Source organism: Caenorhabditis elegans, chromosome II (genome assembly GCF_000002985.6).
Source record: "Caenorhabditis elegans chromosome II".
Lineage (NCBI taxonomy): Eukaryota > Metazoa > Nematoda > Chromadorea > Rhabditida > Rhabditidae > Caenorhabditis > Caenorhabditis elegans.
In genome coordinates this window covers 1,976,238-1,993,175 of record NC_003280.10, presented here as the reverse complement: position 1 = coordinate 1,993,175, position 16,938 = coordinate 1,976,238, and the positions used below count along the sequence as shown (strand labels likewise).

At 37.9% G+C, this 16,938-nt stretch overlaps 2 protein-coding genes and 1 long non-coding RNA gene across 3 annotated transcripts; 1 reads left to right on the top strand and 2 right to left on the bottom strand.

Moving 5' to 3' along the window:
* The first annotated feature begins 1,688 nt into the window (after positions 1-1,688).
* Positions 1,689-2,484, top strand: linc-46. The gene is made up of 2 exons (NR_101662.1): positions 1,689-1,759; positions 1,925-2,484. It is a non-coding gene; the product is annotated as a long non-coding RNA linc-46 (long non-coding RNA).
* A 156-nt stretch (positions 2,485-2,640) lies between these two features.
* Positions 2,641-3,866, bottom strand: math-44 (MATH domain-containing protein; the record flags this gene model as incomplete). Its single annotated transcript, NM_001377708.2, has 4 exons — positions 2,641-3,029; positions 3,078-3,204; positions 3,421-3,698; positions 3,754-3,866. The coding sequence occupies 4 exons, from the start codon at positions 3,864-3,866 to the stop codon at positions 2,852-2,854; spliced, it is 696 nt and encodes a 231-aa protein (NP_001364729.1). The 3' UTR covers positions 2,641-2,851.
* Positions 3,867-4,182: 316 nt separating this feature from the next.
* On the bottom strand, positions 4,183-5,897 carry Y16E11A.4 (MATH domain-containing protein). Its single transcript, NM_001383794.2, has 4 exons — positions 5,779-5,897; positions 5,516-5,730; positions 5,075-5,201; positions 4,183-5,029 (listed from the first exon to the last, which is right to left on the bottom strand). The coding sequence occupies exons 1-3, from the start codon at positions 5,889-5,891 to the stop codon at positions 5,134-5,136; spliced, it is 396 nt and encodes a 131-aa protein (NP_001369788.1). The 5' UTR covers positions 5,892-5,897; the 3' UTR covers positions 4,183-5,029; positions 5,075-5,133.
* Between the last annotated feature and the right edge of the window lie 11,041 nt (positions 5,898-16,938).

Sequence of the window (16,938 nt, the reverse complement as noted above, 5' to 3'; positions counted from 1 at the left end):
TGCGTCATAACACAAAAATTCAGACCTTTCTCATCAGGTATTAAAAATTTCAACTGAAAATATAAGTTTTTCAATGGACAAAACTTCAAAATTAGATATATGTACTTTTCTAATATATTTTCCAATCTTCACTCATTTCCATTGAAGAGATTTAAATTTTTTTTGAAACTCACAGGTTCTACTAAGCCACAACTAGCAAAATCTGACATTTGCCGAGCTAGATGGAAAGATGAAAACGACAAAAAAATGAGACAAATTCCCAATGTTCAATATATTTATTCCCAGAAAATAAAAGAAATTAAGACAGCATCACTCAGCAAAATTAACTTGGTCTCAGTTTGGAATATTGTATTCGTCTTAAATATCTTTCTTATTTGACTTCACTGCAATATGTTTAACAACTCCGATCCTTGGATAAAAGGCATCCCTATTTAAGTGCCAACTGTTGCCGACAAGCCTGGAATGAAGACTTCAGCTAAAAAACTTTCATCGTCTAGCCGTGGACCTTGATCACCAGTTCCCTAAAAAAGAAACTATGAAATTGAGAATACGACGAGTTCAACTTAAAATAATACTTTCGCATCAGATAGTCGAAACCCAAGAGATGATTACGAGCAGGTAGAGGATGAAATTCATATTGACTGAATTGTGAGTATCCCTTTTCACATAATCTCCCCTATTATATGGAGCACTGACAAAAGAGGTGTTCAATAAAAACATGTTATTGTGGATACTCAATTCAATTTTTATACAATTTTGTAATAATCTTGCGAAAACAAGTCATATTTCTAGTTCCTGCTGTATTCCAAAAAAATACAATACAAAAAATATGTCTGAAAATGTGGAAAAAAAATCCGGAATAACATGTTTTTATTAGATACCTCTTTTGTCTAGCTTTAATTTCAAATTTTGCCAAATTTTTCGTGTAGCAGCTGTTCGAAGTTACCTATTTTGGAATTATCATCCTTTTTTGCATATAGTGGTAGTTTAAGGCACATTTTAAGCCGATACCTGGAACACTGTGGAAGTTGCCGAGCTAAAAAAAGGGAACAACTAAATATTGGAACATTGAAGAAATCGTCAAAATATTTCCAAGGATACAGCTGCTGGAAAAAATAATTTGACGACAGGGAAAATGATCTAGTCAAAACCAGAACTAAATTGAATTGATAATTCCTCAGATTGTGGAAAAGGCCCAGAGAAGGCCCTAGTCCTTGCTGTTCGGACTAAACAAGCCTAAAAGGGGAGTCAACGAATCGGAATTCATTTGCATCAAAATGACTCTGAAATCTAAAATTATGAGTTGAGAAGGAACTTTCTAGATTTGCAAGCTACTAAAAAATAATGAGTAGTTTTTAAATTCTTTAAAAATATTGTTGAGCTTTTCAAATATCTTATTTCTGAAGCTCCATGAATCAACACAATCCTGAATCTCCGTAAATCGACACAAGCTAGAAGCTCCGTAAATCGACACAAGTTCGGTCTTCGCTCCCGGAATGTTGGTGTCTCTAAAACTGCCAACACTCTATGGACAGGCAAGCTCTTCACTTTGTCTATGTTAACATTGCTACCCGAGTTTTCGTCTCTTTCTCTGGCGTCTTGTTCAAAAAGAGCTCTGCCTTGATCTGATAAGCACGGAGCCCAGACAAACATAGTTCTGCACTGCAATCAGTATGTATTATTAGGCGCCATGTGTTAGGGCCCCCTTATTGATTTTTATTCAATTTTATTAGATTTTACTAGAATTTTAAAGGAACAGGTGAGTTTGCTGATAAATTTAAAATTTTCTGATGCGGGTTAAAAACTCGATTTTCAGAAATTTCGCAATCTCCCAAATCTCTCAGAAATTCCAGTATTCTCTTTGAAAAAGTCTTGAAATTTTCGAACATTCACTTAAAAAAATCGTATTTCAAAAAATTTGCAGTACAATCAACTCGCAAACATGATTCAATTCATATTTTGACGCCAAAACCAATGCCAATTGGATTTTATGCCATGTAGAAGACAAGTACATAGTCAACGACGAAGATCATGTGAAGATCATCAAAACGTCCGGAATCAGAGAATTTTCTCTCAAAAAGTGGATGGAAATGACATTTGACTATTTAATACAGATTTGATTGTGCATTATTGATATTTGATTAAGAACAAAAGTTGGTAACTTTGAAATTTTTCACGCACGTAGTGCTAAAATGTCCTATTTCGTTGTGATCTACAAAAAATGCGGGAATTTAGATGCAGACTTTTCTACTGATTTTGCATGGTTAAGAATGTGCTGACGTCCCATTTTTGGAGGAAAAATTCCCGCATTTTTTGTAGGTCAAACCGATATGGGACAACCTGATACCACGTGTTCTCGAGTACATACAGGTTAGTGAGAGTCAACGAGTGTTGCAAACATATAGCTTCCTCAAAGTTTTCTTTTTAAAATCAATTTATCTTTTTTTTTTAATCAGAAACTGCAAAAATACATTTTTTTCACACAGTGCATATAGTTTTGGAAAGGCAGTGGCTATGTATATTTATTAAAAAATTCAATGAAACATATAAAAATTCAAAATAGGAAATGGGGTTCAAATAGGGAGGAAAAAAATGTCATAAACATAAAGAGCAACTGAACAATTAAAAAAAAAAGGGTTCATTGTCTTTTCACAGTATAGTTTTTCCCTCCGACATTGATGACACAATCAGAGAATTCATCGTCCAGGTCATCAATACTTGTATCCTCTTCACATCCAGTCATTTTAGTTATCTTAACGTGAGCTTCAATTATAATACTGTCGTTCACTACGTACTTCTCTAGCATATCATCCCATCGTATAAGTTTATCCAAGCCGTAACCAATGGGTTACTAACCATATGGCTTGTTGAAAATGTATCTTAGTTGGAGAGATACGTTTTGACCATTTACGGAGATTAGTTTTAGCTTGTAATCCACTTCAACTGTCCAGTTCCTTCTATTGGACTGTTCTTTTTCACATTGCAAACATAATCCAAAAAACCCATTTTCTCTATGAATTCGTAGACTCCTTAAAATGAAAATATTAAATTAGAGTCAGTTTTCTTAAATAACAAACCATGGAATATTGAATCGTTTCTCAGTTTTGGTGAAATAGTTACTACCTTCTTTAATACTCGAAACATTTCTAACGGTGTGATTCAACAGAAATATTTTCTGGTTTTCGTTTTCAGTGCACGGAGAGTCTGTAATTTTTTTCATTTCAGAAAGTGGGAAATTTCAATCTTTTGCGATTTTATGTGGTGTCACAGAATATTGGAATATTCCGAATATTTTAAGACTAAATTCTCATTTTCCAAACCATCTTCAATAGAGAGAGAGAGAGAGAGAGAGTGGAAACGTTTTCATCCGTTTCAAAGCAAATAATAAAGTTTTTGAGTAAAAATAAATTTCGAACTCACCAGTTATTTTGAATATTTTGACATGAGCTTCAACTACAATACTATCATCAACCATATAATCACTTTTCAATTCCTTCCAACTGATGAAGTCAGACCAACCGTTTCCAATCGGCTTTTCAAATGTGTAAGTCCCTGTTTTTGTCAAACTTTTTCCATTACACGAAATCAATTTCAGTGTTAACTCAGTTTCAATTGACCATTTTCTGTTTTCGCATTCGTCCTTTTCGCATCTCAAATAAAACTCAAAATATCCATTTCTCTTCCTTATTCCCATTCTCCTAAAGCATGATTTTCTTCTTTTTTTTCAAATATGTTATATTTATAGAAACAAACCATGGAATATTGAAGCGTTCTTCCGTGTCAGTGAAGTAATCCTCTTTATCAATAAAACGAGAAATATTTTTGACAGTTTCACTGATTCTGAACTCTTTGCAGGAATTGGACATTGTTCTGAAATATATAATGACAATAAATAGTACAACCAAATTTTTTTGATTAATAGAAAATTGAAATTAAAACTAGCAACATAATTGATTCTCACACAGAAAACGCCACAGAGTTTGTTGGAAGGAACAGATACGAGGTGGTGAATTAAAAAGGAATCCTTATCAGTTGAACAACTATTCCTAACATGGAGAAATCGTCAACTTGATGGGAGAAAATGAGAAATTTGAACTTTCTGCTTAAATAGTTGTAAGAAATATTGCATGTAACACATCCTTTTATTGTTCACTCATTTCACGTCTTCTTGGTTTGAAATTGTATTTCTTTAAAAATTAGATTCATTCACTGAATATTGAAAAATAGAACAGTAATGAGGACAAATGACAACAATTGTTTTCACTTGAGCAATGTGTGAAAAAAACTGGAAACGTGAACCAAAGAACAATTCAAAGAAAAAGAGACTTTCAATTATTAGTAATAAAAAAAGGAGTTACAAAACATCTTATCAGTAAATTTTAACAGTGAGGAAGGCAACATAAAGAGAAGCAGTAAAATCGTTATTTATGGAAAAGTAAAGAAACTGGAACCGAACCTTTTCAGTGAATTGATAAAAAAAACATGTACAAATTGGTTGAAGTTAAATGAAAAAGTGAACGATGGGACGAATAAATAGAATATGAAAAGTATAAATACTCATAAGTTGAAATTATTCCGAAAATTTTCAACTATGCCACTTTGATAAAGGAAAATGAGGAAGGAAGTGATCAACTAATTATAATTTAAAATTGGTCATTGCTTTTTAACAGTGTAATTGTTCCCTCCGACATTGATCACACAATCAGAAAATTCATCATCCAGGTCATCAATACTTGTTTCCTCCTCACATCCAGTCATTTTAGTTATCTTTACACGTGCTTCAATGATGATACTGTCGTTCACCATATACTTCTCTAACATATCATCCCATCTTATAAGTTTTTGCCGGCCGTGACCATCTGGTTTGTTGAAAGTGTATGTTCCAGCATGAGATAAACTCTGGCCATTTACGGAGACTAGTTTTAGCATAAAATCCACTTCAATTGTCCAGTTCCTTCTATTGGATTGTTCTTTATCACATTGCAAATATAATCCAAAAAACCCATTTCTTCTTTGAATCAGTAGTCTCCTGAATAAAATAATAAATAAAATATAGTTTGCTTGGATAACTAACCATGGAATATTGAATCGTTTTTCTGTTTTTGTATAGTAGTCGCTTCCTTCTTTAATGCTTTAAACATTCTTAACAGTGTGATTCAAAAGAAATAATTTCTGATTTTCGTTTTCAATGCACGGAGAGTCTGTAATTATTAATTTCTTTCTATTCGTTCGTAATGTTGAAAATTCACGTTTTCAAGAGTCGAAAATCTTAATATTTTGCGATTTTTCATTTTCGTTCGTGATATTTTTGAATATTAAAATATTCCTAGTATTTCAAGACTAAATTCCTATTTTCCCAACCAACATTAATTGAGTGAGAAAATCGAAATGGTTTTTTCAAATTTCAAAGCAAATAACCATCTTTTTGAGTAAAAATGAAATTCGAACTTATCAGTCATTTTAATAATTTTGACATGAGCTTCAACTACAATACTATCATCAACTACATAATCACTTTCCAACTCCTTCCAACTGATGAATTTGGGCCAACCGTTTCCAATCGGCTTTTCGAATGTGTACTGTCCGTTTTTTGTCAATCTTTTTCCGTTTTGCGATACCAATTTCAATGTGAACTCCACTTCAATCGACCATTTTCTGTTTTCACATTCTTCTTTTTCGCATTTCAAATAAAACTCAAAATATCCATTTTTCTTCTTTATTTCCATTCTCCTGAAACATTCTGCTATTTTTTTTCAAAGACCGTTTAAATCAACGTACCACGGAATATTGAATCGTTCTTCTATGTCAGTGGAATATTGTTCTCCATCCTCAAATCGTGAAACATTTTTGACAGCTTCGCTGATTTTGAACTCTTTGCAGGAATTGAACATTGTTCTGAAATATTTCATTACAAAAAGTGGTCATGCAAAGTTTTTTTTTGCACAAATGACAGCAAAAACATATTGGGATTATTCAATAGGAAGTATACACTGAAAATGAAATGAATAGTATACAGAAAGTTTTTTGGTTAGATGAAAATTGAAATTAAAATTAGCAATATGATCGATTTTCACACAGAACACGACACAGAGTTTGCCTGAAGAAACAGTTACGAGATGGTGAATTAAAAAGGAATCCTTATCAGTGGAACAATTATTCCTAACATGGAGAAAATGTCAACTTGATAAGATAAAATGAGGAATTTTTACTTTCTGCTAAAGCAGTTGCAAGAAAAATCGCATGTAACACATTACATTTCACGTCTTCTTGGTTAAATATTTTTTTCTAAAAATTTAGATGAATTCATTGAAAATTGAAAAAACGAATAAATTTGTTATAAGGCAACACAACAATTGTTTTTATGTCATCTGCACCATAACTCTGTTTTGGTCTGTAGAGAAATATATCGCTTCTTTAATTAATTTAATTTAATTTATTTATTCACTATTTCTTGGCTTGAAAATTAAGAGCAAAATGAGGAATAAAAATGAGATGAGGTAAGAAATGTGAATGATAAGGTGACCAGATTGGAACATGTCCGAGGTCAGATGATACAAATGATTTCCAAGAAAAGTTGATGAGAAAGAAAAAAAAAATAAATAAATATGACATCATGTACAAATGAGTGAGGAAATGAGATCATACATAAGATTCAGGAGGGAGGCAAGAAATGTGCTTGGAGAACGTATAGCCTGACACTGGCACCGGGAAATGTTTTGTTACTAAATTCCATATTGTAAGATGTGTGTGGAGAAAACTGTTGTTATTTGTTTTGCCTATTGCAGTCATTTGATATGGAAACCGGGGAGATTTGGAATTTTTAAGATAGAGGGCTAGATTTGGAAAATGATATTTGCCGGTTATTATGTTGTGGAATGTTTTCAATATAAGGAAGACTCGTCTGTGCTTCAAGGACTGCTGGTTTGACTGAATGAGGCGATGCTCATATGAATCGTATTGAGTTTTACATCTCTTGAAAACATGCCTAGAAAAGTAACGTAGGGGCTGCTCTAATTTTTTGGTCAGGGAAGCAGATTTAGGATGATAAATTTCACATCCGTATTCCAGAATTGGTCTAATATCATTACTTATATATAAAAAAATAGTGTGGGTCTGTCCATAGTTTGTAGTCTATGTAGTCTTTGTAGTCTGTGACGTCACCCCTAAAGTCACTGAGAGTTGTGGGCGGGGCCAGTCACCCTTCGTGGCGAGACCCATCGTTGCGAGACCCTTCGTGGCGAGACCCATCGTGGCGAGACCCATCGTGGCGAGACCCATACATTTTGGCGGGAAGTTAAATTTTCTTTGAAATTTTTCGGCGGGAATTCAAATTTTCTGTGAAAATTTTTGGCGGTAGCTCAAATTTTCTGAAACATTTTTGGCGGGAATTCAAATTTTCTCTGAAAATTTTTGGCGGGAATTTAAATTTTCTTTAAAATTTTTTGGCGGGAATTCAAAATTTCTCTGAAAATTTTTGGCGGGAATTTAAATTTTCTTTAAAATTTTTTGGCGGGAATTCAAATTTTCTGTGAAAAATTTTGGCGGGAATTCAAATTTTCTGAAAAATTTTTGGCGGGAATTCAAATTTTCTCTGAAAAATTTTGGCGGGAATTTAAATTTCCTTCAAAATTTTTTGGCGGGAATTCAAATTTTCTGAAAAATTTTTGGCGGGAATTCAAATTTTCTCTGAAAAATTTTGGCGGGAATTTAAATTTCCTTCAAAATTTTTTGGCGGGAATTCAAATTTTCTTTGAAAATTTTTGGCGTGAATTCAAATTTTCTGAAACATTTTTGGCGGGAATTCAAATTTTCTCTGAAAATTTTTGGCGGGAATTTAAATTTTCTTTAAAATTTTTTGGCGGGAATTCAAATTTTCTGTGAAAAATTTTGGCGGGAATTCAAATTTTCTGAAAAATTTTTGGCGGGAATTCAAATTTTCTCTGAAAATTTTTGGCGGGAATTTAAATTTTCTTTAAAATTTTTTGGCGGGAATTCAAATTTTCTGTGAAAAATTTTGGCGGGAATTCAAATTTTCTGAAAAATTTTTGGCGGGAATTCAAATTTTCTCTGAAAATTTTTGGCGGGAATTTAAATTTTCTTTACAATTTTTTGGCGGGAATTCAAATTTTCTGAAAAATTTTTGGCGGGAATTCAAATTTTCAGTGAAAAATTATGGCGGGAAATTCAAATTTTTAGAGAAATTTTGTCGGAGTAGTCAAATTTAACTTTGTTTGACAGAAAAAAAAGTATGAAGGGGAAGATAGTTTGAACCACAGAAGGTTCACACCAAATTCCCGCACACAACCAATGCGACATACCGGCACATTTGTTTAGAATTTAATAAACCTATAGAAGAGGAAAACTTCATGCAATAAACTTCGAGAATCTTCTAGAAATTTCGAAAAACTTCTAGATATCTCGGATTACGTAACACTTGACGACGTCACACATGATGAGGACATTAAGTAAACGTCACAGGCTGAACCCAATATAATTTTCAGAAAATTCTGGAACCTTCTAGAATTTTGGAGAAACTTCCAGAAAATTCTGATGACGTCACAATCACTGGCGTAACAAAAAATAAGTCACAGATTATGACGTCACATATGATGACACCTATATAGTCTCACATTCGGAAAAAAATAGGTGATGACGCCAAATATATCAGCGTCACAGAATGTGACGTCATAGGCTCCGCCCATTACAGTAAAAGAAACTTCTGGAATCTTCCAGAAGTTGCAGAAAAAGAAGAGAATGTTCCAATAACGTCACAAAAGATGACGTCACTGATAAAGACATCACAGGAACTACCCATTAATATAATCAAGAAGATTCTACAACCATCTAGAAACTTCTGGATTTTTCAATGTAGTGTGCAAAATTTAAATTTTGACTATTTCATTGTGCAATTTTTAATTTATATTATTACAAGTTTAAACTATATTAAATCTGTCCTTCTAAAACCCAATTCGTTTCAAGACCCAAAACTTCTAGAATCTTCCAAAAAAATTCTATATAAGGAGAAGAAAATTATCATTTTCTCATTATTAATCAACAATGGATAACGAGCTAACAAGTCGACCCGATTCAATAATGGATACGGAACCAACAACTCTACCCGATTCAGCAATGGATACCAAACCAACAAACCTGCCTGATTTCCCTTCTACATCCCAAGAACCCGTCTCTAGGAGGACACGTTCCAGAACATTAAGGTAAGGATCTTGAATGCTCGTGGAATTTTACCAATAAGCAGTTTTAGTGACAACTCAAATGCTGTATGGAAGAGAGAACGTCGTTCAAGAGAAACTTCGCAAGAATCAGAATCAAGACTCAGGATGGATTGGGAAAGAAAAAAGGAAAAACGAGCTTCAATGTCAGAAGAGGAAAAGGCTGAGATGAAATATAAAAAAAGAGTATGGATGAAGAAAAAAAGAAATGAAGTAGCAAAAACACACGATACGTCATCTGTTGCCAATCCCAACTACCTTGGAAGCATGAGATGTGTGTGCAAGAACTGCAATGCCAGATTCTTTCAAGGTATACATTTTTTCAAAGTTTAGTGAACTTCTACTTCTTATTTCCATTCTGAGTTTCAGATTGGTTTTTTTTCATAACTAATAACATATACTAGCATCATACAGAAATTTAATGTTTCAGGAGAGGTGTCCTCATCCAACGATCATATCAATATGTGTTGCTACTTCGGATTAACAACCACACTTCAAGATCGATTCTCCAACTACCCAGATGAACTACGACATCTTCTCCTCGATGATTCTTCTCACGCCCGTAACTTCCAGAAGAACATCCGACAGTTTAATTCATCGTTCGCAATGGCATCGATGGGTGCACAACTTGATGTTCCGAGAGGCCGCGGCCCATACTGCTTCAAAATCCACGGTCAAGTTTACCATTTTGCGGGACCACTTCACCCGGATCCAGGCCAGAGACCAGCATTTGGACAGATCTACATCCTGGACACTGATCAAGCAACAGACGAGAGGCTTGGAAATCCTGCCAATGCCGATTGTGATCCTGCTGTTATGGCTGAATTGAGCAGTCTTCTGTTGAGAACCAATCCATATGCACAGGCATACAAGATGATGGCTGAAGTTGAAGAAAAAGAAAATTCTGAAGCTGCAAAGGAAGGACGACATCCGGGATGCGTTCGACTGATCTTCGATATTTCGACAACTAAGGATCCACGACGTTATAACTTGCCACAAGCGAATGAAGTCGCAGTTGTTTTTGTGGGCGAAGACGATGACGTGCCAACCACTCGCTCTTTGGCTGTTCATCCAAGAGGAGGAGGACTTAAGACGATTCGTGATATCGATAGGATCTGCGATCCTCTCACATATCCTGTATTGTTTCCAAATGGAACCGACGGATGGCATCCTGACTTGGAAAAGAGACCATCGGAGAAGAAACAAGGAAGGATTACTCAGAAGATGTACTACAGTTACCTGCTCATGGAGAGATCAGGAGTTTTCAATCCACTGCATCACGGGCGTGCCCTGTTTCAACAGTTTGCAGTAGACTCATGGGTAAAGGTAAGAATACATGATCTCGTGTTCACAAAATAATCATGTTTTTGCAGATCGAGCAAAACAGGCTAAACTATCATCGAACTCATCAAGTTGATTTGAAAGCCGCCAACTACAATGCGGTTCAGGATTATATTGCTGGAGATACTGATGTCCCAGGAAGACGCATCGTTCTTCCATCATCTTTTCCAGGGAGTCCCCGAGCAATGGTCCAAAACTTTCAAGACGCGATGGCTATTGTCTCGAAGTTCGGAAAGCCTGATATATTTTTAACTTTCACGTGTAATCCTGCATGGACAGAGATTTCTGAAAACCTCGGTCCGCGACAATCTGCATCTGATCGTCCAGACCTTATTGCCCGTGTCTTCAAGCTAAAAGTAAGTTGAAGATCTATATTTAACTCATCACTTTCTTCATTGTGTTCCAGGTAGATGCGCTGTTTGACGATCTTCTAAATCGGGATATTCTCGGACACGTTGCCGCATACATTTCCGTGTTCGAAAGGCAAAAACGAGGTCTTCCTCATGTACACATGCTGTTAACTATGGCAGAGAACTCAAAGCCACGAACCTCGGAGGACATCGACAAGATTGTGCAAGCTGAGATTCCAAATCCTGACAACGAGCCAGAACTTCATCGCATTGTGACCACCGCCATGATGCATCGTCCATGTGGTGCTCAAAATCCTCACTCGCCATGCATGGTTGATGGGCACTGCTCGAAAAGGTATCCGAAGGATTTTCATCCTAGCACCACTCTCAACGTTGATGGATATCCCGGGTATCGTCGAAGGGATGATGGACGATATGTGGAATATGGCACCCAACATCTCGATAACAGGAGAGTTGTTCCATACAACAAATGGCTTCTGCTCCGTTACAATGCTCACATGAATGTCGAGATTTGTGGATTCATCGAAGCTGTAAAATATCTCTTCAAATATGTCTACAAAGGACATGACCGTGCTGCACTCAACATCATCCAAAATGTACGTGGAGATGGAAATGTTGTTGATGAGATCCGAGAGCATCTAGATGCTCGATACGTCTGTGCTCCCGAGGCAATCCACCACATCTTGGGATTCAAACTGGAAAAGAAGTCCGATACAGTTTATTGACTCGCTGTGCATCTCGAAGGATTCCAAACGATCTACTTTAGAGCCAGTGTCACCACACAACAACTCGAATCTTCATCACAAACCGACACGACTCTCACAGCTTGGTTTAAGATCAACCAAAAGAGCAAGGATATTGCGGAGAGCGGGAACATCCCTTCGACATTTGTTGATTCACGCCAATTCTTCTACATGGATATGCCAACGCACTTCACCTTTGTGAAAAAGGATGGCTGGAAGGTTCGAGGAAGAGGCACAAGGCAGATAGGCCGAATGTACACTGTCCCACCATACGAAACCGAGAGATACGCACTTCGAATTCTTCTTTTGAACATCAAAGGAGCGATGTCATTCGAAGATCTTCGTACTGTTTTGGACGAGAACAATGTTCCAGTGGTATACGCAACTTATGTGGAAGCAGCAAAAGCTCAAGGACTTCTGAATGATGACAGCGAATATTTGAAGTCTTTGAAAGAGTGGGCTGGATGCTCAGTGCCCGCAGCTCTTCGCTCAATGTTTGTCGCTATCATTCTTTTTAACGAAGTTCACGATCTGAACGCACTTTGGGATGCCGTGAAGTGGGATCTTTCTGAGGATTTTCGCCATGCTGGAGCAGGGAAAGAAGAGGCTGAGGCACTTGCATATTTTGATATCGAAAGTCGCCTTCAAAGGTATCTTTTGAGCTTTTTTCAAAAGTAGATTATAATATTTTTCCAGGGTTGGAAAAAGATTCGATGTCACCAAACCATCTATCAATCCGCCACCAATCGATCTCGACACAGTCAACCCTGCTCAATGTGCATCAGAAGGCAATAGGCTCCTTGCGACACTCAATGATCAACAGAAACGTGCAGCTGACCAGATCCTTGCTGCATTAGATGATGCCTCGCTACCCCGTCTTTTCTATTTGGATGGGCCTGGACGGAGCGGAAAGACTTATCTCTACATCACTCTGTACAACATCTGTGTTGGAAGAGGACTGAAGGTACACTTTCAACCAAACATACTAAAGTTATTTCAATACTGCATATTTTCAGGTAGCGTGTACGGCGTGGACAGGAATTGCAGCCAATTTACTCCCACTCGGTCGAACATCCGCTTCCCTTTTCAAGCTTGATATTAGAAATCAATGCAAGTCTTCTCTTCATCAGAGGCAATTGAAAGAAGCACAAGAGCTAGCGGAGAACGACGTTTTCATTTGGGATGAAGCATCAATGGTTCCCAAGGTATTAGAGTGATTCTGATCGTACTAATCAAATCATTCATTCAACTTTCAGACAGCCCTCGACACGGTCGATGTACTGCTTAGGGATCTCACAAAGATCGATCAGCCATTTGGTGGGAAGATCCTGATCCTCGGAGGAGACTTTCGCCAAATCCTACCTGTGGTGGAGAGAAGCTCTAGAGCTGATCAAGTAGACGCATGCATCAAAAGATCACCACTATGGACAGAGTTTCAAATTTTGCATCTCATCTCAAATATGAGAGTAACATCTGGAGACTCGGATTGGATCCAATTCCTCCTCAATGTTGGCGATGGATCTGCAAATGACTCTGATTCAAAGGTTACACTCCCACTCTCTGTCATGTGCGATCACAACATCGTCGAGGAAGTGTTCGGAGCAGTTATCGATCCAACCACGTCTGATCCATGTGACAACGTCATCCTTACACCTAAGAACGTCGACGTTGCTCAACTGAATGACGATGTTCACAATCGAATGGTTGGCGAGGAAAGAATCTATCTGTCACGAGATGAAGTGATCGTGGAACATCAAGCGGATACTATGCACTATCCCACCGAGTTTCTCAACAAGATGTCCCCATCATCTCTTCCTCCCCATATTCTCAAGCTGAAGAAAGGCTCAGTGATCATTCTGCTCAGGAATCTCGATGTTTCCGCTGGCCTTTGCAATGGTTCCCGTTTCATTGTCGAAACATTGGCCAGTCACTCACTTGGATGTCGCTTTGCAACTGGCGAGAGGAAAGGACATTTCACAATCATTCCAAGAATCGATTGCTATGATGATAAGAACATCTCTTTCCAACTCAGGCGCACACAGTTCCCAGTTCGCTTATCATTTGCATTATCGATCAACAAGGCCCAAGGACAATCCTTTTCTAAAATCGGTCTCTGGATTCCCACCGATGTTTTCACTCATGGACAACTATATGTTGCTCTATCAAGAGTTCGTACCAAAGAAGGTCTTATTGTAAAATCCAGTTCTAATATTGTCACCAATATCGTTTTTAATGAAGTTCTTTGAATAAAGCTTATTATTCTTCTCTGCTATCTCGCTAGACAACTCAGCTCTCTTCTGAGGTCTCACTCGACAACTCATCTCTTCTCTGCTATCTCGCTAGACAACTCAGCTCTCTTCTGAGGTCTCGCTCGACAACTCATCTCTTCTCTGCTATCTCGCTAGACAACTCAGCTCTCTTCTGAGGTCTCGCTCGACAACTCATCTCTTCTCTGCTATCTCGCTAGACAACTCAGCTCTCTTCTGAGGTCTCGCTCGACAACTCAGCTCTTCTCTGCTATCTCGCTAGACAACTCAGCTCTCTTCTGAGGTCTCACTCGACAACTCATCTCTTCTCTGCTATCTCGCTAGACAACTCAGCTCTCTTCTGAGGTCTCGCCCGACAACTCATCTCTTCTCTGCTATCTCGCTAGACAACTCAGCTCTCTTCTGAGGTCTCGCTCGACAACTCATCTCTTCTCTGCTATCTCGCTAGACAACTCAGCTCTCTTCTGAGGTCTCGCTCGACAACTCAGCTCTTCTCTGCTATCTCGCTAGACAACTCAGCTCTCTTCTGAGGTCTCGCTCGACAACTCATCTCTTCTCTGCTATCTCGCTAGACAACTCAGCTCTCTTCTGAGGTCTCGCTCGACAACTCATCTCTTCTCTGCTATCTCGCTAGACAACTCAGCTCTCTTCTGAGGTCTCACTCGACAACTCATCTCTTCTCTGCTATCTCGCTAGACAACTCAGCTCTCTTCTGAGGTCTCACTCGACAACTCATCTCTTCTCTGCTATCTCGCTAGACAACTCAGCTCTCTTCTGAGGTCTCGCTCGACAACTCATCTCTTCTCTGCTATCTCGCTAGACAACTCAGCTCTCTTCTGAGGTCTCACTCGACAACTCATCTCTTCTCTGCTATCTCGCTAGACAACTCAGCTCTCTTCTGAGGTCTCACTCGACAACTCATCTCTTCTCTGCTATCTCGCTAGACAACTCAGCTCTCTTCTGAGGTCTCGCTCGACAACTCATCTCTTCTCTGCTATCTCGCTAGACAACTCAGCTCTCTTCTGAGGTCTCGCTCGACAACTCATCTCTTCTCTGCTATCTCGCTAGACAACTCAGCTCTCTTCTGAGGTCTCACTCGACAACTCATCTCTTCTCTGCTATCTCGCTAGACAACTCAGCTCTTTTCTGCTATCTCGCTAGACAACTCAGCTCTCTTCTGAGGTCTCGCTCGACAACTCATCTCTTCTCTGCTATCTCGCTAGACAACTCAGCTCTCTTCTGAGGTCTCACTCGACAACTCATCTCTTCTCTGCTATCTCGCTAGACAACTCAGCTCTTTTCTGCTATCTCGCTAGACAACTCAGCTCTCTTCTGAGGTCTCACTCGACAACTCATCTCTTCTCTGCTATCTCGCTAGACAACTCAGCTCTCTTCTGAGGTCTCGCTCGACAACTCATCTCTTCTCTGCTATCTCGCTAGACAACTCAGCTCTCTTCTGAGGTCTCGCTCGACAACTCCAGCCTTCTCACTCGCCCCCATATGTAGGAGTATGGGGGGAGGGAGTATTATTATAACCACAGAAACACAACAATGTGCCACATAAGAGACAGGAGATAGTGCTCGCACTACCCCTGAATCACCAACCCTCTCAGAAGCACCTCTGCTCTTATCTGGGTCTCGCTAGACATCTCCAGTAGTTTGACCATTCTCAGCAACACTTTTGCTATTTTAGAATTTTTTTGCCCTCGCGGGGATCGAACCAAAAGGTCCGCGCGCCAATGACGCGCGCGCTACCAGCTGTGCCATGCTGGAAGCGATTGAACTTCGACCAATAACAATATACAACATTTCTTTATTTGTCAAAGTGAAATAGTTTTGAACAAACACTATTCAAAAAAGTAATTTTAAATTGAAATTATATCAAATTCACGATTTGTTCCCAAATATTTAAAACTGAAACTCAATAAGAGAAGATCTCATATTCTCACTGATAATCCGAAACATGACATTTGTTTCAATGCTGTTTTCAACCTCAAGTTGTAAAATTCAAAAACCAAGCTGAAAATATGTTTTAAAAATCTAGAAACTACAAAGCCAGACGGAGCACGCGCCTTGGCGCGTGCGAACGGCTGGTCATTACTTATATATAAAAAAATAGTGTGGGTCTGTCCATAGTTTGTAGTCTATGTAGTCTTTGTAGTCTGTGACGTCACCCCTAAAGTCACTGAGAGTTGTGGGCGGGGCCAGTCACCCTTCGTGGCGAGACCCATCGTTGCGAGACCCTTCGTGGCGAGACCCATCGTGGCGAGACCCATACATTTTGGCGGGAAGTTAAATTTTCTTTGAAATTTTTCGGCGGGAATTCAAATTTTCTGTGAAAATTTTTGGCGGTAGCTCAAATTTTCTGAAACATTTTTGGCGGGAATTCAAAATTTCTCTGAAAATTTTTGGCGGGAATTTAAATTTTCTTTAAAATTTTTTGGCGGGAATTCAAATTTTCTGTGAAAAATTTTGGCGGGAATTCAAATTTTCTGAAAAATTTTTGGCGGGAATTCAAATTTTCTCTGAAAATTTTTGGCGGGAATTTAAATTTTCTTTAAAATTTTTTGGCGGGAATTCAAATTTTCTGAAAAATTTTTGGCGGGAATTCAAATTTTCAGTGAAAAATTATGGCGGGAAATTCAAATTTTTAGAGAAATTTTGTCGGAGTAGTCAAATTTAACTTTGTTTGACAGAAAAAAAAAGTATGAAGGGGAAGATAGTTTGAACCACAGAAGGTTCACACCAAATTCCCGCACACAACCAATGCGACATCCCGGCACATTTTTTTAGAATTTAATAAACCTATAGAAGAGGAAAACTTCATGCAATAAACTTCGAGAATCTTCTAGAAATTTCGAAAAACTTCTAGATATCTCGGATTACGTAACACTTGACGACGTCACACATGATGAGGACATTAAGTAAACGTCACAGGCTGAACCCAATATAATTTTCAGAAAATTCTGGAACCTTCTAGAATTTT